The following is a 24,646-nucleotide window of genomic DNA, read 5'->3' on the forward strand; positions in this document are numbered from 1 at the left end:
CAATAGTGAGGAGAAAGCATCTGACCAAAAACAACAGCCAAGTTTCCAGTTTCAACATAAATGATAAGAAAACAGTTTTATCCTCTCGCGGCCATTAAAGCATTAGACAGCTACACTGCCCTGGACCTCCCACGTACACAAACTGTCAAGGACAGAGTGAAATGGGAATGTGATGCAGGATTCCATCAGACCCTTGAGAAGGAATGTGGGAAAACTCTTTACCAACCACAGATAAACACTGACGAGCACACAAAAAGGGTTTTACTGTCACTCCCTAATATCAGGTTAGTGAAGCTTTGATCACAAAAAAAAGACATCATTCAAATTCTCTTGTGAACTGAGAACAACTTCCTCACTTAATAGAAATGGATTTGTGGAATTTCATCTCTCTTCCCTCGCAGAAGTAGGTGCAGCCTGCTGCGAGCATTGTCATCCCAAAGAGAAGAGTTTGTGAATGACAAAACTCTAGTGGCTCTCTGCCAAATCCCTCTTTTGACAAATACTTCAAAAGTCCCATGCTGACAAGTTAGTGTGAATAGCAGTTCTTCTTGGCAGAGCACTCCCCCACCTCTGGGCTTGATCATATCAAAGAAAGCCCTCTTCCCTCCCCTGAGACAAAGCAAAGTCTCCATTCATTTCTCCTGCCTCCAGAACAAAAACATACTCGCTAGTCACCTCTTTTTTTTGGCTCTGCTGATCACTGCGTCCCATTTATGTGTCTGCATAGGTGTTTCCTTTATTTAATCATTTTGTTCATGTTACTAGACAGATTGAAGGCAGGCAGTTGCCTTGTAATCTCCAATCTGTGTATCTGTTTGATAGGCCACTTCAAAGAGCAGACGGTTTGGTTTAAGATGCTAGCTAACAGGAACGGGCTCCCCCGCGCGGGGGCCAAGGGCAAATCCACCACCATCCAAACAAATACAAAGGCCCGGAAAGGGGGCGGTCAGTATGGGGGAACATTGACAGCTGAGCCCAGCTGCACTGTGTTTGGGATGAGGGTCTGCCAGAGGGGAGAGGGCAGAGAATAGTGAACAGAGAAGAGGAGCTGAACAAGACTGAGGAGGAGGAGGGATGAGGGTAAATCAGAGAGTTACTGCCTGGCTCCGTCTGCTCGCTCTGTCCATTTGTCCGTCTCTCTCTCTCTCTCTCTCTCTCTCTCTTGTCAAACACACACACATACACACACACACACACACACACACACACACACACACACAGAACCAGCTGGAGTCCTTTGTGATGGCGTCACCATGGTGACACATAGCAACATAAAGTTCGCCGGGAGGCTTGGCGTTGTACCAGCAGCAAGCTTCTGTTGGCTAGTTGTTTACCTTGACAGGGTACACTGCAGCTGCACTGACACCCACCTAAACACCAGCTAGCGTAAATTTTAAAATCAAATAAACACCAGGATAACAGCGTAGAGAGAAGAACTGGGTGCCGCTGTGTTACAAATGAATATCCAATAATGTTTCTAGCCCTGAAGCGTGGGCTTTGTGCAGCTGAGTAGTGAACCATACCAACCAGTTTGTGTTGGATCCTTGTCAAAAAAAGCTTGTCACCGGGTTTCCGGGGCAGTCATGAGATGACAATTACCTGAAAGGTTCACACAGGATGATATTACACTGCTGTTGTGAACAACAATGCAGCAATGCAAGGCAATTTCAAAATGACTTAACACGGCCTTCAGTAGGCTCCTATGAGTTACTGTAAAAATTTAAAAAATGAATAACAAAAAGCCTTGAGTTTCAAAGTGTTTTGACATGTTAAAATAAGCGGAGATAGCAGGTCTGTTGCTCATCACTTATCAATGCTAATAATAATAATACTGCAGAGACACAACAAAACCTGCACACAACATATACAATAGTGCTTTAAAGTCTTCTGACAGCCGTCTGAGTCACCTGAAAGTCTCCCAGAGACCCTGATGTCAGTCTACGCCTCTCAGCCACCAGAGGTCAGAGGTCACCAGAGAGGGTTTCTGCTCTCCAGATGCCTAAACTCTGTCAAACACAATAGCTCACTGTTTGAGCCTGTGTGTGTATGTGTGTGCATGAGGGGAAGGTGGCAGTCTGCAAGCGCCTTTTAAAGAAATATATTTAGCATGTGTGAGTGCTGCACTAACTGCAGCATTTAAGTTATTTTTTTTTTCTTAAGTTAAACATAAGCATGCATATCAGCACATAAAATTTGTTAAATATGCCTCCGGTGTCCTCAGACCAACAGTGCTATCAACAAAGCCTTGTGCTCACTGTGCCCTTTTGACAGACACCCATGTCAACAGTGGGTAACTGGTCTAGCAGGCTTGTGTCTCTTGAATCACTAGATAAGAGTGTGTTTACTAACTGTCAGCTACCACTAAATCTGGCAGGCAGCTGCGCGCTCTTAGGCAATAGATTCAATTCACTTAACCCACTTTCCTGAGCTTCAAGTTAAAAAAGAAAGCCTGGTTACCTGCATTCCTCTTTTAATGGCCCCTTTTTGTGGTACCACTTTGGTCAAGGTTCCAAGCAAACTGAGTTGATACTAGAAGGTGGAGTTAAAATATGCAGACCACTGATTGGTCAAAGAGAACCGTCACTAGTGCAACACGGGACATCCTGCACAAATCCGCAATTTAAATAGCCAAGCTATCATCACTCGTGGCCTCAATTTCTTTCATTTACTCCCCCCAGATTTAAAAAAATGGCAGCCCGCAAAACTAGGTTTTGTTGCCGATGAAAGGATCCAGCAATAAAGATGCCACAGCAGTTTCATGCAGCATCGCTATGGCTAAGACTCCCTCCTACACTAAGGTGGTACTATCTGTAGTGGGAAACGAAATAGAGAATAGCACCTGGTACCAATAGTGAGTTGAGTCGAGCCTAACCATGCAGTGGAAATGACCTACTGCATTGAAGATGTAGTGTTTTGAAGTTTACCTATGTGGGGGACGTGACGTCTCTCCGGAAATATGTAACTGATTGTTTTATATCCCTCTAAAATCTAAAAATAACTGACATTTACTCATAACAGTAGTGTAATCGTTAACATCAACAGTATAAATAGCAGCTAGATGACATTTTTTGTCATGTACAATCATCCAGGATTTGGTATAAATATGTAATCCCAAAGTTCCTCCCTTTACAGTACTGAAGCATGCAGGCTAATCTCCTGAAGACTTTTTTTACATGACGGCAGTTTTCTCATTAGACCTGCCCTGTGACGGCTCCAGGCCATTTCCATTGTTCTCCATTGCTCCTTGGCAAGGGCTTTACCCTACTAGTCCACAACCACATGAAGAGACACAAGTCTTTTGTTTCTGTCCAAAAAACCTGCCTGCAAGGGGTTGAAAGAGAGAGCATAGTCACTCAATGTTAAGAGGAGAGAGAGAGAGAGAGATAATAAGACCGAATAATAGAAAGAGAAGTGAGAAAAAGGATAAGAGAAAAGGGGATAGGACAGAAGATAAGTTTACTGTGCCGTTTCCTTCAGTTCCTGTACATTCCAGCTGCTTCGTGGAGCATAAATCCGAACATTAGCCCCAGTGCTAAAGCTAACACACCCACACATCTCATGCATGCTTTCACTGCACTCATTTCCCACAGCATTGCTCACCGACTGACTTTAAGAGTAGACTGGCTCTCTGTGCGGAGTGACACATCACATGTGCCGGCAATGACAGCATGGGCAACTGTAGCAAGCCGTGGCATACCGAAAAACAAAATCATGTAGCTGGGGGAGATCAGTTAGTCATTAAATTAAACTGGCTTTGTAATTGAGCAGTGACTAGGTCTACATAAATCTCTGAATATGGAGCTTGTTAATGTCAAGCACACAGAGACAATGAGTGAAAGAAGAAGAAAGGACAGTCTTAAATGGTGGTATTTTGTGTTGCTGAGTGGATAATACAGGCCACTTAGGCCACTGTCTGCTACGCTAAAAATACCCACAACACAGCAATATGTTGCCACCACACTGTCTCCAAGTGCAAAACACATAAAACATGACAGACTGTCCAGAAGAACTAAAAGTCTGTGCAGTTACAGCCGTGTACAGAAAAACATAACCGCAAGCCTGGGGAATAATGGACTCACGGACAAAATAGCAAACACACAGCAAAACAGACAAAAACACAAGGGGCTGACACACACAGCCTTAAGTGAGAGGGCTGAAACACAATGCCGATGTCATGTCATTACATGAAGGATCACTGCTTGCTGCATCTGCTATTTACATATAAATGCAGCAGAATGTGGTCAAAAGTTCACTTCTCCTTTCCATGGTTAGCATGCAACAAGCACTCTGGGGATTAACTCCAAGAGGCAAAAAAAGTCATAACTTGATTCATAAAATGACTGGGCACAAAACTAGCAGGAAAGCTGGCTGACAGTTTTTACAAGCGTTTAAGTTTACTCTTCCAGGAATGCCGTGAAACATCAGCTACGGCTGTTGTTTCACAGTCCTGTTTTTTTCCCCTTGCATTCCTTCCTCCTTTTCCCCTGTTTGACGTTCTTTGTCCTGACCACTTGCACATGGACGGGAAAGGAGACACTGGCGGGCTTAATCCACCGCCAGAGGCATGCTAAAGCCATCTGGGCCCAAAACCAAACGTAAGGCCTTCTGCGTCTCCTATATGAGAGGAGGAATGAGGCAGGCGGGGGGGATGGATGGAGAGACGTAGATGGAAAGTTAAGAGCGAGAGAGAGAGAGAGAGAGAGAGAGAGAGAGAGAGAGAGAGAGAGAGAAAGAGGAAATTGAAAGAAAAAAAGAGGGGGAGAGAGAAAAGGTAGGAGGTACAAGAGGAGCTATGGGGGGATTTGGAACAAGAACCAGGCTACACTGACGCATACTGTCTTTTGTGGTTTCCAGTCCTGACCCTCTGACCCTATACATCCTGTTGAAGGTGAGGATGTGTTGAGTGTAAGTATGTCAAAATGGCAAGCAATGGAGCAGAGCATGTCTCAGGGAAAATATGAATATCAGAGTAGATGCTACAGAGCTGTCTCTCAGGTGTGATTTTTTACACCCCTCTTCCCTCTCTTCCTACGTGTTTACATCCACTCCCTGCAGAATCTGATGGGGGTGGAACAATAGTCTCTACAACATTCCCACTCTCCTGCCGAGAGCACTCGTTTGTCTTCTGCATTCCTTTCCCCATTCATCTCTTTCTCCTCCTGCATAGAAAAAAAACTCCTGCCACTCTTAACACGGGGGAGGGGTCTGAGTGTGCGTCTTAAAAACCTATGAGTGGAATCAGTACCCCTTGAACACAGCCTCCCCCTTTCCTCCCTGTTTTACTTGGTTAGTGAAGCAGCAAAGCTCAAAGAAAGGGAGGAGAAAGAGGAGATGCATTCTTTCTCTCCCTCTTGCTGTCTCTCTCAGTGTGTATCGGGGGTGAGTTGTGGCTTATGTTTAATGACTGGTTAAAAAAAAATAAAAAGAGGGAGGGCTGGGTTTCTTCCCCACCGGCCACATACACACAGGCTCAGTCACTCACACACACACACACACACACACACACACACACACACACACACACACACAACACACACACACACACACACACACACACACAACAACACACACACACACACACACACACACACACACACACACACACACAAGTCTGGGACTTTCACAGAGAAGTCTTTAATTTGCACTGGGGCCTGGCCTCCCACACTGCACAGCCCAAACCACCCACTTACAGCCATACACCATTCCCCAGAGTTACTTCAACATACTCCCTTCTCTCTTGAAGAGTGAAAGCAACATGAACCACACAATTTAGCTGTCAAGTAAAGTCTAAAAAATGTCCAACATTCTGTCAAGAGAACAGAGCAAAAAGCATGTTTCATCTTTTACGTCTCCTTGGAGGAGGTTTAACTCTATATCCTAACCCCTCTTCTGTTTTTTATCCACCCAGAGCTTTGAGTTTGCGGGCCCTGCCTTGCCCAACTTTTGCATACAGGAGCCATGAGGATCATCCACAGTAAACACTGAGGAAATCCTTTCGGGGCTTTGCTTTTTTCCTTTGCTCCTTCTGATGTCAAAACACAGACAGGAAGAGCAAAAAGGGAGGAGTGGGACAGCCCCTACCTGACAGAGCAGCCCCTGTCCACCTGATCACACATGCGTGTACATCTTTACATTTGGGATCCTCAAAGTAAAACTACAGATTCCTTCTTTTAGCAGGAAGCTTGTGTGTGTTCTATCTGCAGAGTGGTGGACAGCAGGGGGTCCAATGCCGCAGCCATTTTTTGTATTTGCCGTAGCCCTGTCAGCTCCTCCCTGTGCCCCTCTCTCTTTTCTGCCTTTTTTTCAAACAAATAGCAGGATAGGAATGAATGACATTCTCTTCCTGTGTCAAAAGATATCCAAATGCCACTCTTCCTCCCTAAATGGCTATAATCAAAGCATTCCAGGCCATAACAAGCTGGGACCAATTAAGTTGTAAGTAAACATGAACACCTAACAGCCACTAACAAAAGCTTCAAGTCCTGCAGTTTAATCCTATTGACTTTTATTCTGCTTTAGAGCATGTCCAGGCAAGAAATCACTATCAATTCAGATTGTGGAAATGCACAATGATTACATATGATTGATACTATGATATAGCAATTTCTGCAGAAATATTCAGCAAGTTCCTACAGGTGCAATTCATCTGCATAGGTTACCTGCATCTGCTAATCTGAGGATTAATACCCTTAAACTGACACTGAGCCATAGAAAAGCGACCCTGACTGTTTTTGCCTTTTGTCAATGAAACAGTGACAGTACAAGTTCCCACTGGCTTGCATTCTCAGACAGTCGTGACAGGATGAAGTAATTACTGAGCGACTGACACACCAGCATGGTTAGGATTTATCTTCTCCAGGAAGAGAGATAGCCAAATCACAGTTTATGCACATCAAGGCTCCTAGTTCAGGCTTGATCCCGGAGAAGCCACACACAGACACTTTGACACCGCACAGACACATGGTTGCACACACACCCACATGCTCAGAAGCTCCATGCAGGTATGGCTGCCAACCACAACTGGTGTCTTTCTCCTTTTTACTCCACATGTATACACTGCGTGTACTAGTGTGTCACCACATGCCTCAACCCGGCCCTTGTTTCCTGTCAAACACACCTACTTGCACCATCAAAGCATGGGGGATGACAGCATTATGCAGGTGTGTGTGTGTGTGTGTGTGTGTGTGTGTGTGTGTGTGTGTGTGTGTGTGTGTGTGTGTGTGTGTGTGTGTGTGACAGAGAGACGGATGACACCAGAGTACTGGTTAATGTATCCCCTTCTTTGGTTAATAATTCCACCTTAGAGGATGGCAGCTTTGATCCACTGACACACAGGTGTATTTCACATGCAGCGACATACGTTGCTAAGGCAGGGCTTTATCTGTCCCTGTAATTAACGCCAGAGCATGAAGAACTATATGTGTGTGTGGGACTTAGGAACAGACATGGCAGGAGGGATTGATGGAGCTCAAAGGAGCCTTCCTCTTCAATGAACATCGTTTGATCTCCATGTCTCTCAGGCACACATACATCAAGCAAAGCATGAATGTCAGTCATGATTCAGGGGTACGGTATCTCACTCATTTCCTCTATCTCTGTCTTTTGGACACACACACACACACACACACACACACACACACACACACACACACACACACACACACACACACACACACACACACACACACACACACACACACACACACAGGAACTGTTGATAAGACACACGGTGTGTCTAAAATAAGGTCTGATAGCAAAAAACACAAGAGAAAACTTGTGAGTTGCCCCTTTTACTGAGACCCACTGCTGTTGTGAGACATCAGAATGCAAGCTGGATTTATTCTAAAACTGGGAATGAAGCACCATCTAGTGGTGATAAACCAAAACTGAAAAACTGAAAAATGAATACAATGAAATTACTGCTGAATGAAAACATAAAAAAGCAATTTTTATTTAATGTTATATGTTGTCCTTTTTATTTAATATCCTGTATATCCACTTGACACTTAACATATTATATTAAAAGGTAGGGAATTATTTTTGGGATGAACTAGTTTGTATATTCGTATTTTATAGAAAAGACTGGTATCTTGCTATTTAGGGTTCTACTTTGGTCATTTGTTTTGCTGATGCCCACAATAATGCAGCAGTTACATTTACTGTCATTACATTCAGTCAATACAATTTTCATCTGTGCTTTTGCTCATTTTTAAGTCACAATTGTTACGATTCTGAAGAAATTTCAAACATTGACTGGCATTTCATCACTAAATGTTTAAACTGGACTCGTCTCAGCGATGCACAGTGAGTTTAACTTTGTTTTGTATTTTTCTTTTTACTGGGAACCATGCAATATTTGAGTAAGGTAAAAATGGGAAAGTGATTTTTAAAAAAAAGACTGTTATCAGGATAAAGACTTTCAGCATGTTTTTCAAGTGATTTGAACATTTGTACATAAACATGTTAGTCAAAGTATTAAGCAGTATATATAATGATACATTTATGTATTTCCTTTGATTTTGTATATATGCCCCCATAAGATGTTCTATTATATTTTTGATGATTGAAGTGGTGTCTTGCAATGCCATGTGGGGTAAGCCAAAATGTTATAACATCAAAATAAAATCTAACTAAAAATACAAATTAGTCTATGAGCATTTCAGAAATTGGCCAGATATAAACAACATCTAACAAAACAACGGCCATTTTTTGTGCCCACTGATTTGATAAATCAAGTCAGGACTTTTAAGGCTAATATCCAGAGTCTTTTTGTAAAGGAAAAAGAGAAGTTGAATATAATATTGCTCAGATTTATTTATGATAGCCGCTTAGCTAGCATCATATGAAAGCTACTTATCCTGTACAGTATTTTCATTTTGCACTTGCCTTTGTTTCTTAAAAATACTTTAATGATCTTATTGAATAACTGTTTTATTTGTTCATGCAGAGAGCATGCATTTCAAAATGGTTAACTTAGGTTAAAAAAAACATGCAAAGCATATTCATAGACTGGAGGCAATAACGTGTTGGCAAGTAAGGACAGGATCAGCACGCACTGAGGCTCCATAGTTTAGAACGCAACAGTTTTAATTAAGAACCATATTTTCAACTGACCTCTTTATCTTTGTTCTGCTTTTTATGTGGACTACTAGAAATCTCACAGCACCGAGGAATTAAGAGGCTGGTAAAAGAGGGAAGAAAAAAAGTAAGGGAGTGAGAAGAAACACAACATATGCAGGGAGACTTAGTGAAAGACATCCGATCCAGACACTTTTGTCTGTTGAGTACCCCTGAGTAAGGGAGACTGTGTTAATGATTTGCCTGTCATCACATCACTATCCAAAGTTACAGTAAACGTGGACACCTCACACCTTCACTGGATGACTAAAGTAAAAGTGTCTGCCCTTCCCTTGGCAAGAACATCACAAGCTTAGCTTTAACATGATAATTGCTACTTAAAAGATGCGGTGAAAGACAGAAGGGGGAAGCTAAAGTCTTGTGACTGACTCTGTTAGTCCGTAAAGTCACATAGGGGTACAACAAACCTGACACAACAGAATATCCCTACAGAGTGCCATCTGCTGCACTAAACCACTCCAAACTCATAAACGACAAATATATCAGTAGATCTATCAATCCAACATTTCAGACCACACATTATGAGCTACTGTATTTAAAACATATATTTAGCAGCTTCCACATTAGAGGGGCATTAGCAACATAACTTGATTACCGGTAATACTTCAAGCAGCAGTTTTGTTTCTCTGACCATTGCAAATGTGATACAATAGTTGGGTGGGCCTGTACATTCAGATGGAACTAAATAATCTTAACGCTGTATTTTATTAGGGTCTGCAATCAGGCAAATATAAAGTAAAATGTTACATGGTTATATTGACATATTAATTAGGCTAGATTTAAGATTATAAGCTAATAGTTTAGATGAAAAACATGTAATTTTACACTTTGTTTTTTGTACAAATTAAACAAACAAGATATAATATGTCAATTAGTGAGCTTTAGAGGTTTTGGCTGGCAGATTTTTTTTAACCTTTGGACAGAGCCAGAGCCCGTTTTAACTGGATTCCTATATTTATGGTAAGGTAACTGTTGCTTGGCTACAGGTTCATATATAATGATCAGATATGAGAGTAGAATCAATCTTCTGATCTTTATATTGGCCAGAAAGCGAATAAGCATATTGGAAGTATTCCTTTAAATTTACATTATATGAGGTTTCTGGTCCAGAGTTAAACCACAATACGACATATCTGGTTTCTCAACCAGTTGATACAGATCCACATAAGTAAGTAAGTCAAACCAGAATGAAAATTTTTACTGAACATATTCCTTTTTTTTATTGGAATACTTAAAGCTATAGTGTGTATTTTCTAGGTCTACATAAATCTCTGAATAAGGAATTCTAAGTAATGAAAACAAAACTGTCGGCGCGTCCACATGATAAAAGCCTTACGTGACCGTTTGCCACGCCCCCTTCACACAGTTGCTAGTAGCTAAGGAGGACACGGAGGATTATAAAAACATGATGGACTCTTCAGAAGAGGTAATTATCTTCACTCAAGTTTCTGCACGGGAAAGTCACCGGACGACACAATCTTCTGAACATAGCCATACTGAGAAATACAGAGAGTTGTGTGGAGCGGACAGTCTTAATTAGCTTTGTAGCAACTCATTTGGCAATGTCTTGAATGTAACGGACAGTCATTAATATCAAAAAGTTACGCACTAAAGCTTTAATCAACCAATGATTCTGCTCTTTAAAATGACCTTGCCTGCTGGGAACAGTCATTCTAGAAACCGTTTACTGTACATCAGTTGGCACTTCAAAATATGGTTGTGTAATTGTGCAATTTTTTTAAGGATGAATTTTGTGCCAGTACTGATGGGTTGGAACACTTTATGAATGAAACTGAGGGAAACAAATAATCCCTCTGGGTGAAGTAGGTACAGCAAAGGAAGTAATGGGATTCAGCTGAGGGAAAAATGGCTGTATAGTATTAACACAAAACAGAATAAAGTAAAAAAATATAATAAAAATAGTAAATCAAAGAAATGGATTGAGTATAAACAATTAGATCACATTAAAAGTAACGTTTTGATTGATAGTGTTACAGATTTAACAGCTTTTATTTACAGCTTGATAATTAAGTGTGACTAAGGCCTTCCTGTATGAATGTGTCAACAGCTAAGCCTTGCTTAACTCTGTCATTTACATGAAACTAACATAATCCCATATGCCTATGGCCTACTTGGATCACCAGAGAGATTGCGTGTACAGTGTGGTATGCTGTGCTCCGGAGGGTCTTGGAGCCTCTTCCGAAAATAGAAAGCAGGAAGCTGGTAGGTGAGCGGGCAAGCAGCACGGCAATCGTGGCGAGAATGCCGTGTGTGCATGACTCACTAAAACACAGATGGTGGGTTGGAAACATGGGGCTACAGACTGCTCGTCTGTCACACAGTAGCGTGTTAGGTGCCCTCCATCTACCCTAGCAGGCCTTGAACTAGTAAGTGGCACCAATGATCTCTCTTCCCATAAGGCCTGTGGGGCTCAACATCTCCTTCTGGATAACAAGCACAGAAGTCTGAGATGAACCCCTACAGTATGAACTCCAATTCCAGCCCCCCCGAGTCTGACCTAAATAACAAGACCCTGCAGAGATATGTGTTGTGATGCTGTGCCAGGCTCTGTGTGATGGAGGCCACACCTGTCATCCTCCCATCAGAGATATGATACCGAAATAGACTGGGAGCTGGAAGGTGTTCAACATTTCCTGGGTACCATGAGTGAGTGTGTGTGTGTGTGTGTGTGTGTGTGTGTGTGTGTGTGGGGGGGGGGGGGTTGTAATGTAGTTTTTAATTTAAATGTGATTACTTAATCTGTATTTTTTTTAATTCAACCAGTTTACAGTAGAATTAGTTTAGAAATATCACAATTAAACTCGAATGTATGATTTTGTATTTCATATGGCGTTAATTAGCCTATAATATGAGGTCCTGTCACTGTCTTTTGTTATTCTTATTAAATATGAACAACTTTCGTCCATTTTCATGTGAAGCATGAATAAGCAGAAAGCATGGGATGGGCGCTGATAGTTTGTGTCAAGCAACTCACAACGAATACGTGACTTCCGGTCACTACTTTCAAAGTAAAAGTCAGTGACGCACTTTACATTTCACTGGTAGGCTATACTTTTTGTTGATATGACGTCGTGTAGTTAAATTCCATTGTTGTTAGCCTATTCGTGTTCTTATCTGAATTGACTATGAGGTGCTACACTATGGTGCTACAATGTCAATGTATTTTACATGGGTGCGATAGAATTTATTTTGGCATCTCGCTAGTTATTGCCCCCTTCACCGATAAATGTTGCCTTTATTTTGAAGGCCACGTATCCCAACTTCCTGCCCCTGACTCTCTTGGCGCAGCTCGCCATCGGTCATCATGCCTCACTCTCAAACAACAGAGAAACACAGCAGCGGCTTTTACTCACAAAGGCGAATCCAGTAATCACGCATGCCGAGCAGCGCGCTGTACAAACACTGAAGTAACGTCATGAAAGCTGCGAGTCCGCAACACTGAGCCGAGATGAGATGGCAGGAGGAGACCTCTATCCCTCTTTTCCTTCTTCACTCTGACGATATTGGATCTTATGTCAGGATGTGGACGCGCCTTGATCGCACCCCCCGCCCCACGCAAACACTTTTTAGCTCATTCAGCACTGGGTGGGACAGTCCCGTTCACAGTCCTCCAGAAAACTTTACTGCAATGGCTCTATAACTTTCCCTTCTGACTTCCCAAGCGTCTGTGTTGCCCAGTAGTGTTTTTGAACACAACTGGACATATAGCCTACTGTAACTGTTATTACTTTTTCTATAGGCTGTTCAATTTTCATCTCTGTAAATCTATAAGCCTATCGTTTTAATGATTTTGTATTGAATAGGCATTTGCTTTTTATAATTTATTTTTTTTAAACGTATTTGTAATGCATTAGTTCAACAAATAACATAATTAAACTCAAATACATTTGATGGAAAACAGAAATAAATGAAAACATTTGAGAAAACACAAATAGATGCTTTTAATCCAGATAATAAAGATATTTAGTCAAAAACACATTATGTAGTGTGCATGTAATTTTTATGTAAACTCAGATATACTTTTCATATTATTAAACCTGCCAGATTTCCAGAAATATTCCAGAGGACATGGCAGTACTTCAAATGGTAACTGTAACCCTGCTTAATAAATAACTCAAGTTATTGTCTGATACATTGTCATAAACTGATATACTTTGCCTTTTTGATTCTCAGCATTCAATACAACTGGAGTGACTATCTCACTAACTTTAAAACCCATATGCACAAAAGTATCCAGCCAAACAGAAGATGTGAACGATAAACTCAGTCTAATTACTGCCACCTTTTGGTTTAGTAAAGTGTGGTATAGTTGAGCATTTTCATACCCAGGGGTCAAGGATTTAATACAGGTTTGCATCTTGTTATTGCATACAATGCTTATATTTAAGAATAACATTGATATTTATTTATTTTTACAATGGGGATTGATGGAGTTATGATGTTCTTGTAGAGATCATTGTTTACTTACATGACATTAACACCAACTTAGATCTGTATTTATCCTATTTTATCTTGTTAGAAATCAGCAGATAGATTACATGACAACATGCAATAATAACTTGATTGTACTTTATTCCCCCAGGGGGTGACTTTGCTTTGAACGCATCACTCTCTGTTCACAGACACAACAGGCAAGCAGATGGCCAAATCCCCAGTAACTGACTGCAGCAGCATGAAACAACGATCAGTGTTCTCAGGACCTAATGCTGCCACAGGGCCCTTTCACCTCAAGTCCTCCTCAAACCCACTTTGAGAGGGGACCTTCTCAAAACTCAAAGGGAACCCTTGAGCAGCAATGTTCTTTGCTTTTATAACATATGACTCGAGTCATCCTGACATATAAAAAACAAATTCCAGGCTTGCTCTTGGACATTTGCATGGGCTGATGAAGGTGTGAGGTGAGATCTGGATGAGTGCTGGACTTTGATTTAGATTCCACCAGACTTTAGTGGTCTATAGTATCCCTGCCACTTCTAATTATCACACTGGGAAATCCAAAGATATTTATTCTCACAAGCTCTCTCAGAACAGAACTCTTGGAAAAGTGCCAGTGATGATGACAGCGATTGTTAATTGGGTCAAGTTGTCTGGTAGTTTTAACATCCCCCCACTCACACAGCTACTGTAGGAAGAAAGGGTAGAAGTGCAGTGCTGTGTTACACTGAGCCCCTGGGGGCAGTGTTGTACAGCCTTTATTTAAGCACTGTACTATAGACAGAGCTGGGAATACACATGAGCCCAGTAAGTGTGATTTTATTAAGTTACTGTTCCAGAGTAAAAAGAGCATATTGAGGTTTATTAAAGCAACTTTCAGTTTTGCCTGTGTAATTAGCATTACAGCCAGGATGTATGAAATTATATACAACATAACTTTGATTAATGTTAGGTGTGGGATCTTAAGAGGATATAACATATGACGTATTCTTACAGTCCTATTGTTATGAAGTTTTTTAGTTAGATTATTCCTAGCTGTTTTCTAACACCTCTTCTTGTTCCTCATTATGGGTTTAAAGTAAAATGAAAAGCTTGAAATGGCAACAATGCCTTTTTAACACATTTTAAATATATCAGTACATTTCTTGGTTTGTAGATAGCTAGATAGCTAGATAGATAGATAGATAGATAGATAGATAGCTAGATAGATAGATAGATAGATAGGCTGAGGCTTGAATGATAAATTAATATTGGACAAAGCACAGAGCTACACAACAAATAGATAAGTGTGCCCAAAGCTGCATCAGAAACTAAATGAAGAGGTGTTCCACTAAGTGTTTGACAAGACCATCAGCAAAATGAGCAACAAGCATGACTCAAAAGCTTACTTAAGGAATGCATTATTGAGCACAACGCCTCGGTTCGGGGCCATAGGAAATTCACAGCCATTGAATTAAACATTGTCCTGTACCCTATTACAGAAGCTAAAGCCACTCTTTTCAGCCAATCTCTCAGCACCTCTGAAAAATAGATGCTGGGAAAATGAAGCTGGATAATTGACAGCAGGTCAGTGAGCCTGGGAAGCTGAGGGTGAGAGGAAGAAAAAAAGAAACTATGGCACAATTCCCAGACTTAAGATCTGTGTGTATACTCTTTGTAATTGAAGGTCAATTATTCGTCTTCGTCGAAAAAACAGGTTGATTTACCCACACGCCTAACTGCTGTTGTGAAAAGGCAGGGGATCTAGCTGTTGTGTAAGAGGCTGACAAAGGTAAAGACAAAAGCAGAGTAAAGAGGTGATGAATATGTTACAGGAGACGACGCGGGGCTGAGGAGCCAGGGCTTAGAGGCAGTCAAATCCTCACATTAACCGATTGCTATGGATTTTCCCAAGCTGTAAAAGAGGATCTGCTCCAGATCGTGTTAAACTGATCCAAAGAAGCTGATGTCTATAGGCCAACATGTCTGTCCGATGTAGTGGTAAAATGTGTGTGAGTGACTGTGTGGGTTGGTTTGTGTGTTTATGCGTGGGCACAGACTGACACAGGTAATAGCAGCCACAGCCACTTGACGTTCAAAGAGAAGAGATCAAAGGACAGCCCCTTACTTTGGTCTCCTTCCTCAGGATTAAACCGATCATCAATAATAATGGGCTGGAGCAACGCAGTGGGCCAAATGGAGGGGCATGAGCAAAAGCTGATAGGTCTCTCACCTGATGAGTGTGTGTGCGATATCTTGGTGATTTGCCGCAGGGACAAGTGGGAGCAGAAACCATAAGCGCGGGGCTGTTTTTCTGGAACTGCTGCCTGAACCATCCGTCTAAAGCATCATACAATATTTACCAAAACAACGTCTTCACTTCACTTTGGGCTCCTGGAAGAGTCCCTGTGAAATGAATGTATATATGTGTGTGTGTGTGTGTGTGTGTGTGTGTGTGTGTGTGTGTGTGTGTGTGTGTGTGTGTGTGTGTGTGTTTGTGTGTTTGTGTGTGTTTCTCCTGCATTGTGGACAAATAGAAAGAAGCTGTGACTGTTTACTTGGCAGTAATTTGTATTGGACGTAAATGAGGCTTTAAATATGCAGAAGAGCAGGATCGTATTAATTAGCCTAAATTTATAGTTTGCATTAATTTATGAGTACGGCATCACTTTACAGCATGTCCATACTAGCAGTTGCAGCATGAGTCTGGGCCGGCGATTGCTATAGGCGACCTAGGCGATTGCCTGGGCGTCAAAAGTGTTGGGGGCGCTGTGTCGCCCTTAGGTCTACTTCCCATTAATAATAAAATTAGAACGACAAGCGAAACAAAACGTGTTTAAACATGATCATCCTAGGGCGCCCCCTCAGCCACACGTTTACTTGTCAACCTTTCATTACGCGACTTTTCCAGTCTACGGGCAAACACACGGAGCTCTGAAGCAGACCTGTGCGTCGCTAAGTGTCCACTCTCGCTGTAAAAATAGAGACGAGCAGCGGCACAGACACGGAGCTGCTGCAGCGCGCCTTCCGTGGTCTGTGCAACTTCAGGTTTATAATGGACGCGCTCTGCTGTGGGCATGCTGCGGCAGATGGGTCCCTATTTCTGCGTAGTTTTGTGTTTCCACCTCCGATGTAGAGCAGCGTAGCCTACAGCCACTTCCCTAAACTGTCTCATTCAGAGACCAGCGTATCAAACGGGGCTCTGTGTCTGTCAGCAGGTCTGAGATCTACCGTCTCAGCATTGCAATCACGTAATGCACAGCAGACTATGGTGTAGGTGGATTATTTTCTGAAATATAGTGACTTTATTCTTGTAATAGCCTATTGTATTATCACTTTATTTTTCTCACAATATCACAACTCCTCCAAACCTCAGAGAACACAGATGAGATATACTGTATTTTGAATGTGCACAAAGTTTTGAACATGAGCAAAAATCTTGCCCAAACACATCTGAAATATTACAGTCCAGGGGTTTATTAATTCATTAAAATGAATTCATATATCATTCAGGTGAATCATTTTAATATGCATGTTTAAGGTGGTTACTTCCTTAACAAAAGAAGCAAAAGTGGGAAGAGTAAATAATGCCTAGGCTACATGTGTGCTGACTCCGATATAATTAGAAACATCGATCCAAAGGAGAATAAATAGATGAAAGCAATATAGAATGCCTGAGAGCCTTACTGCAAAATATTCCATTATGTTTTTATATTTGGATTGTAATCTCTGTTTCCCTTTACATAAAGATATTTCCAGCATAAATTGATTCAGAAAAAAAAAAATTTCAGGGGGTGAACCCCCAGACCCTCCTCCATCATAAGTCACCATGCACACAAATCTGGAAACAAAACACTGGCCTTTGGGTTGCCAGACCAGTTATGATTAGACCAAATGTTGGTGTCATATAACTTACATGGAAGCTAGAAACTAAAATGAACATACATTGCTACTCTATCGCTGACACAATGCTGTGGAGATCTGGTAATGTGAGACTGGGGGGGCGCAAAACTCAATCTCGCCTTGGGCAACCAAAGGGCTAGAACCGGCCCCGAGCATGAGCTAGGTATTCATACAGTAAGCTGTCTGTTCACCATCAGTCACATGTTCTGTGCTGCTCCTTCTCCCCACATTTAAACATTTCAACATGCAAAAAACTTTACATCACAGATAAATATAAAATAATTAGATTTTGGGGGGGGGGTTTAAAGATCAAGAAGCATCAATTAATGTTTACTGGTGGTAATTAAAGGGTCCGCGACCACCTGCGATCCCTGTATTTCACATACTGCATGAACAGTGTGTAAAAGTCAGAAAATGGTAATTATGTTAAATCCCACATGACCTGAACGTGGCGGTAGTGCGCGTGTTGAGAGAGTGAGACGGGCAAAATGTACGACTGACATCTTTTCCTTCTCTCCTTCCAATCTCCCTCTCTTCCTCTCCTCTTCAATCATAGCCTTTCCCCAGGAAGAGAAGGAGAGGTGGCTAATTAATTACAGTGACTGACGACTCAGCCGTAAAGATCTAAGGAGGTGATGAATTGTGCAGTAGTACAATTTTGACAGTAATCTGAGGCAATCCCCTACCTTCACACTAGCAACCGCAGTGAACTGCTCTCCACATTGACTCATAATATATCACTCGAACCCACTCTCCCTGTCACGTCTGTTTGAGCCTCAGTTACAGCTGATTCCGAGACACAATAAGGTCGGCAGAAAATTAAGGTCAAGGGTCACAAGAAGACGACAGCCAATCACAGAGAGCTGTGGATTGCGCTCAATTGGAAGCAGCAGCATAATGTTGGATTATCAGCGACCACACAGCACTAATATCTCTTCTCTGTACTTCCACAACGCCCATTCATCATGTGACAAACTCAGGTGCCAAAAATGGATGTTCATTAAACTGCAAACAGTTGTGAGGCTACTGCTGCAGACATGTGCGCTACATAACACACACACACACACGTGCACACACAGACACCTCTGCTTAGTCACCTTTTTTTAACCTGAGAATGATTTAAAAGGGCTTATCTTTACATTATCAGAAAATGATTACAGATCATGACAGTTCCACCTACAAAGCGTGTGAGAGACACGAGACAACTGGGAGTAAGAGAAAGAAAGGCTGCCTGTATCATGTTTAGTACCAGTGTTATGTAGCACTTCAGAGCAGCTGTCTGGCTTGGAACACCAGAGTTTAGTTCCTACAACACCTCACCTGATAAATGGTCTTCATTATCTCTTCCTTCCTCAGGGAAAGGCGCTCCGAATGTCCCTCTCTTGATTCTATCCTTTTATAGATCAATAACTACCACTACACAATAGAACAATCAACTGAATCCACTATTGCCTTTAATCGTGTTGTTACCCTGAATCGTCAATAGATGTGAAATGATCAAAAATACTGGCATGTAACTTCATATTTTGACAAATTTCATTACAGAATACTTGTGGGGAGTCAGTCTTAAACAGGATTAAATAAATGTTTTCTCAGAATCAGTTTTAAGCCCCTTGAATTGATTGAACTAGTTTAGCCATTTTTCCAATTTGGAGTTAATTTGTTTGATTAGCTGACTGTAACCTTGTCGGCTAGGTTTCAGAAAATGCTGTCTTTTAATTGGCATCATTAAAAAGGAATGGAGGAGAAAGCCAGTGTGCGTCAGGCAATGGTGACTCAACGTGAACAATGTAGGGGAATGACGTTTGGATTTGCTGTAGGAAACATAGAAGCACCCAGTGCTGGGTGCCAGCACTACTCAGCATCAATACTGCATGCAGCCATAATGCTGGAAAGCCAAGCGCTCCAGACCATGAGGCACACAAGAGGGCTAAAATAAGATCCAGCAGCCAGTGAGCTTACAGCTTGAATAAGCTCTTATGTGGGAAAAACAGTTCTGCATTCATCATATTGTATCGGAGAAAAAAAAGTGGGTCAGATGGATAATAATGCAGAGGGTTTGGGTCTGCGTTTGCAAAGTGAAACTTCTCCCTGATCAGCTAACCAAGGAAACCCTTTCCTTTATGACAAATAGGACTGGTTTTTAACAGAAGAGAATTAGAAATGAAATAATTTGATTTGATGGCCCTTGATCCAAAATGTAATCTGTATACAAGTATAAATCTCTCTCTGCGCTAACTGCAGTAACAATTTATTTATTTTTTGTTGCTGTTGACACTATACCCATGTTGCATAACTTAGACTCACAGCACATTAATAATACACACGTATCAATTTATAATGTGCTATGGATTATGTATGTTCACACATGTTCATCAGTCTGTGTGTGTGTTGGGTGCAGGTTCCCACTGACCTGTGCTGCTCTGGATGGTTCTGACGGTTGTGGTGGTGTGCGGGGGTGAGTTGGTCCTCCTGATTCCCACCATGACGCCTCTCTCCTCTTCTTCCTGCGAGCAGCCTTTCTCTATGGCACGCACGTAGCTGTGGCTCCGCATGCGGAAGCAGCTGGGCATGGGCAGATCCAGGGCATCCACCGCCTGCGACTCCATTTCACTGAACACTGACTCACACACTGCCTCGATCTGCCCGTTCACCTCCACCTCGCTCACCTGTGAAAGAGGGGACACGCAGACATACAGCACGTGCACGCAAACACCCAGACGAAGAAACCCACACAGAAGCGTACAAGCACAGAGGGAAATGAAAAATAAAAATGCACAGGTGCACCCCAGCAGTGTGTGAGACAAAGGAGAAGGGACAATATATTACAGAAGCAAAAGCCAGGGAAGTGTCTCTCTGCTGTAAGATGCAATGGTACAGAGCTATTTCACTGATTAAAGCTTCGGTAGGCAGGAATTTTATATACAAACACACTTAAATTACAAATTGCGTGCTCCAGTAAGAAATCTTCAGAAGAAAGTGTTCCCATAATGTGATGCAGGCCACCAGTCACCATATATTTGCCAAAAATAAATTCTGTTGTTTGATATTGACACTTCTTTGCTCATGGAGAAATACCAAATGAATGGTTGGTCTTTTAAACTAGATCCCAAGAAGCCTCTTACTGACAAAAGTTCTTTTGACTGAAATCCATTAAGCAAGCAATTGGAATATGAATTTGCAGTGAACAATGTTTATAGACCAATTTGGTTAAGCTGTTAAACGTCAGCATACTGGATTCAAATTAAACACGTCACATCACATAACTGCTGAGTATGTTGTGCCAAATTGATCAAACTTTTACCTCCACACTGCCTTGTGAAGCTTTAAGCCATGTATACAGTGAAAAAAGTTATATATTCTAGAAAACTAAAAGAACATCCAAGGAGTGCAGAGGGGAAGGAATCACTGTAGGATACAACTTCATAGGGCTGTACAACAGAGTGAAATACTACAAGTGTTGTTATTAAAGGTGAGAATTAAGAAGAGCGAAAGCTAGGACTACTGGGAGTTGAGATGTGATACGAGGAAATCTAACTACACTTGCATCATCAGCTAGTGCAGTTTGGGTTTCAAAACAGGGTCTAAAGCGAAAAACAAACACTTATTAAAAAGCTGTTGCGGGAAGGGGTTGTGTTACAGATTGGGTTGTGAGAGGGCAGATAACATGAAGCTCCATTCCATTCCTTGACGTTGCCTTTGTTCAGCTAGTCCAAAAACAGAGCTGAACAAAAGAATGGGATGTGGCTAGGGACTAAAGTGTTTGGTGTTTGTCAGTGAAGAGAGTTTACAGTCAGACAAGTGTGAGTATATACTGTAGAGCTTGGAGTCAGAAAGGTTTGTGGACCTCTATTCAATCCACTGATGGTGGAAGCCTCTGTTTTGTGTGGCAGTTCACACGCTATGTGCATACATGTCAAAAGTGAGTGAGTGAGATAGAGAGCCTACCAGCACCTTTTTTTTATTCAGTGGCATTTTTGCAGATGCCATGTCCAGTGTGTCATTCTCCTTTGGGCCTGCTCCATGCCAGGACTTGAAGGGACGTCACAAGGGTCCATCATTCAGCTGGCGAGGCAAAGTGTTGCTGCTGGGCTTCGCAAGGGAGTACAAATCCCCGTTACCCGAGGCCAAAAGGTAAGCAAAACTTCCCTGTCACTCCAAATAAGATTATGAAGCCATGCTCAAAATCCAAAATGACTAACAGCTAAATTTGCAGCAGCCATGACAATAACCTCCACTGTTGAGTGTTTTCTCGACCAATTCTTCGATATTTTCAATAACTATCAAATCAAGGGGGTGACCTCTAGCTCACCCAGTAAGAGCGTGCACCCCATGTAGGCTGAAGCCTTTGCAGCAGCCCGGGTTCGAGTCTGGCCTGCAGCCCTTTGCTGCGTATCAGCCCATCTCTCTCCCACCTTTCCTGTCTATCCACTGTCACTCTGAAATAAAGGGAAAAAAAGCCCCCCCAATAAAAAATAACTATAACTATCAAATCAAGGCGAATGCCCATTATCATTTGGAACCAATCCCAATTTCAATTATTCAAAGAAATGTATATGGCTGTATGTCAATTCTTGTTTTTCATCTCTTAAGAAGCAGATGCCATGTTGAAGAGAACATTTTTAGCCTGTCATTTTGCATCACAAAGTATGCCTAAGCAGAAGGAGCATATTAGGGTAAAGGAGGGGATGGGGGTTGTTTAATTAGCCAATCTGAATATGCCTGTAATCATCTGAGCTCCAGAAAACAGCATGCAGACATATACACTAATTGGGAGGTTGGGGGTTTTCGTACTATTCATACTTTGCCGGATGGTGACCTGATTGTTAATTCAAGCCTTAGGATGGCTACGTATGGGATGTCCTCCCCCCTGCACAACCGTATTGGACATAGCAGTGGAGGTACAGGGGGTGTAAGGGCTGATGGCATAGAGGCACGGGCCCCTGGGTGCCACTAACCTGGCTGATGGTGCTCATGGCTCTCATGTAGCTCTCGTTTCGCGAGCGGAATTTAGGCGAGGCCAGCAGCCCTGCCGGGTCCAAGCTGTCCAGACTCCTATTGATGGAAACCTCACTCACCGCCCGCAGGTAGCTGTGACTCCGGATCTGAAGTTTGGGAGAGTGCTCTGTGGAAATCCTGCCGCAAGAGAGGGAAGGAGAAAAAAAAAAGGGGGACAAGAAATGAAGAAAAAAAAAAAAAGCTTGGTAAAAAGGTAAGAGAAAAGCGAGATAGAGGAGATAAAGGAGCAGGGGGAAACAGAAGGAGAGATAAAGCGATGAAAAGAGAGTGAGAGAAGGTATTTGCAAAGTACTTGGCAATGTGAATGAACCCAAAGATACGGATCAATCCACAATTGCTTCAGGAGACACCCTTATCTAATCAACAAGCGCAGTAGTATTGAGAAACACTGACAGTAGCTTAGGTAGTCTGTCCTTGAAGAACCTTGTAAGCTTGTTGTAAAACACTTAAAAGGTGAGAACGATCACATACATATGTCAGAGGAGGAACTGCGTGTGTGTCTGTGAAGTATACTATATCTAATACCAATTAAATAAAAACAGTTATAGCAGACACATTAATCAAGATGAAAATACACACATGCACAAACACATCCCCATCTCCATGGAAGATGAATAGGTGTCTCATTAGCTCTCACCTGCCTCCAATCTGATTTAGCAGTTGGATGCCAGCTAAACAATTCATTAATCAGGGGATATGAAACCTAAAAAGCTGACTCTCTTTCCTCTTGATGAACGTCATGGCCTAGTAAACTAACATCCAGAAAACAAAGTGCACAGAGAGAAATGATTACAACTCAGATTAAAACATCTACTCTCAAATCAACTGTGAGGAGTAAGATCCAATATCCCCTTTATTTCACACTCTGTCTCTCATGTTCACTTGTGAGTAACACACACACACACACACACACACACACACACACACACACACACACACACACACACACACACACACACACACACACACACACACACACACACACACACACACACACACACACACACACACACACACACACACACACACCTTATGACGCTCTGCCTCCAGGTCAGGTCTGCTTTAATGATGTATTTCCAACATAAAATAGAGTGTAGTTACCACAGCAAAGCAAACTAGTTTACTCATTCTTGGATGGAAGAATGGAAGGGAGAGGACAGAGGAGAGAGCCAGTGTAATGGAAGGACATTTAATTTGAAATGTAAACATGAGCTATTGAGATGGGAATGTGAAGGTGATGATATTGGAAAAACAGTTCCTAATTTTAAAATGCATCTCCATGTAGCAAGACCGTTCTCCAGGCTTTTTAATATGGAGCAGAATCCACTGAAAGCTACTGCATCAAAGCATTCAGTGGTTACTTATGCTTGCCAGTTCGTTTTATCAACACAGTTCATTCTTTTTTAATCTGACGTTTCCCATCAAAGTGCTCTGTAGGAACACTGTGCTTTTAATGCATATTTAAGCCAGTGTTTCATAATATTTACAATTTTCTTGCTGGGGATCGATACTCTTATGGGTCAAATGAGAAGGTACATCATTCAACCCAAGGAAAAAAAACGATCTAATTGTATATGTTAAACCTCAGAGATTGGTATGAATCATCTGTATCAACTGCCTGTAGTCTGTGACTGTACATGATGCACAGAGGAATCAAGTCAAGGAAGAATCTACCCACACCATTATCTCTATCTACATCTCTTGATTTCCCTGTGGGGCTGATTATCGGCAGAACCAATGAGGTCTTTTGTAGCAACTTGAATGGTAGACCTAGCCTGTAATCAGTACCACCTAAAGGGGGGAGGGGTTCAGCCTGTCCCAGGGTGTCCCTCTATGGAACAAGTGACATTAATGAACACATGTTCCACTCTGCCAGTCAAGGATCAGGACTGGCTAAAGCCGTCTGTTGATTTCTACAGCATTACAGACTGTTCACTTAATCCTGGATCTGTTTTTTTTTCCTCGTCTGACTTCTTCCCCATCTTCTCAATCATCTCACTTCAGTCCCCTTGCTTGCTTCACCTCATCTTCCGAGTCAGTTGTTCCCTCCTGCTTCCTCATTTGAGAAGTAATCTCGGTCCAAATTCACTATCCTCCGTTTCCTTTTACCTTCTCCTTGTTCCCCCTCCTCTTAGTCACTGTCTAAGTCTTC

At 42.0% G+C, this 24,646-nt stretch overlaps 1 protein-coding gene across 4 annotated transcripts in view; it reads right to left on the bottom strand.

Moving 5' to 3' along the window:
• Positions 1–24,646, bottom strand: part of LOC120552245 (disks large-associated protein 1-like) — a 92,907-nt gene that overhangs the window by 3,411 nt on the left and 64,850 nt on the right. For 3 of the 4 annotated variants that reach the window (XM_039790104.1, XM_039790102.1, XM_039790103.1), the window contains exons 5-6: positions 22,434–22,611; positions 19,889–20,144 (exon numbers count right to left, since the gene is read on the bottom strand). In XM_039790104.1, coding sequence (XP_039646038.1) covers positions 19,889–20,144; positions 22,434–22,611 — 434 coding nt within the window. The remainder of the gene's footprint in view (positions 1–19,888; positions 20,145–22,433; positions 22,612–24,646) is intronic. The other variant, XM_039790105.1, reaches the window with a different exon arrangement.

The sequence above is a fragment of the Perca fluviatilis genome, chromosome 22 (assembly GCF_010015445.1).
Source record: "Perca fluviatilis chromosome 22, GENO_Pfluv_1.0, whole genome shotgun sequence".
NCBI classification, from domain to species: domain Eukaryota; kingdom Metazoa; phylum Chordata; class Actinopteri; order Perciformes; family Percidae; genus Perca; species Perca fluviatilis.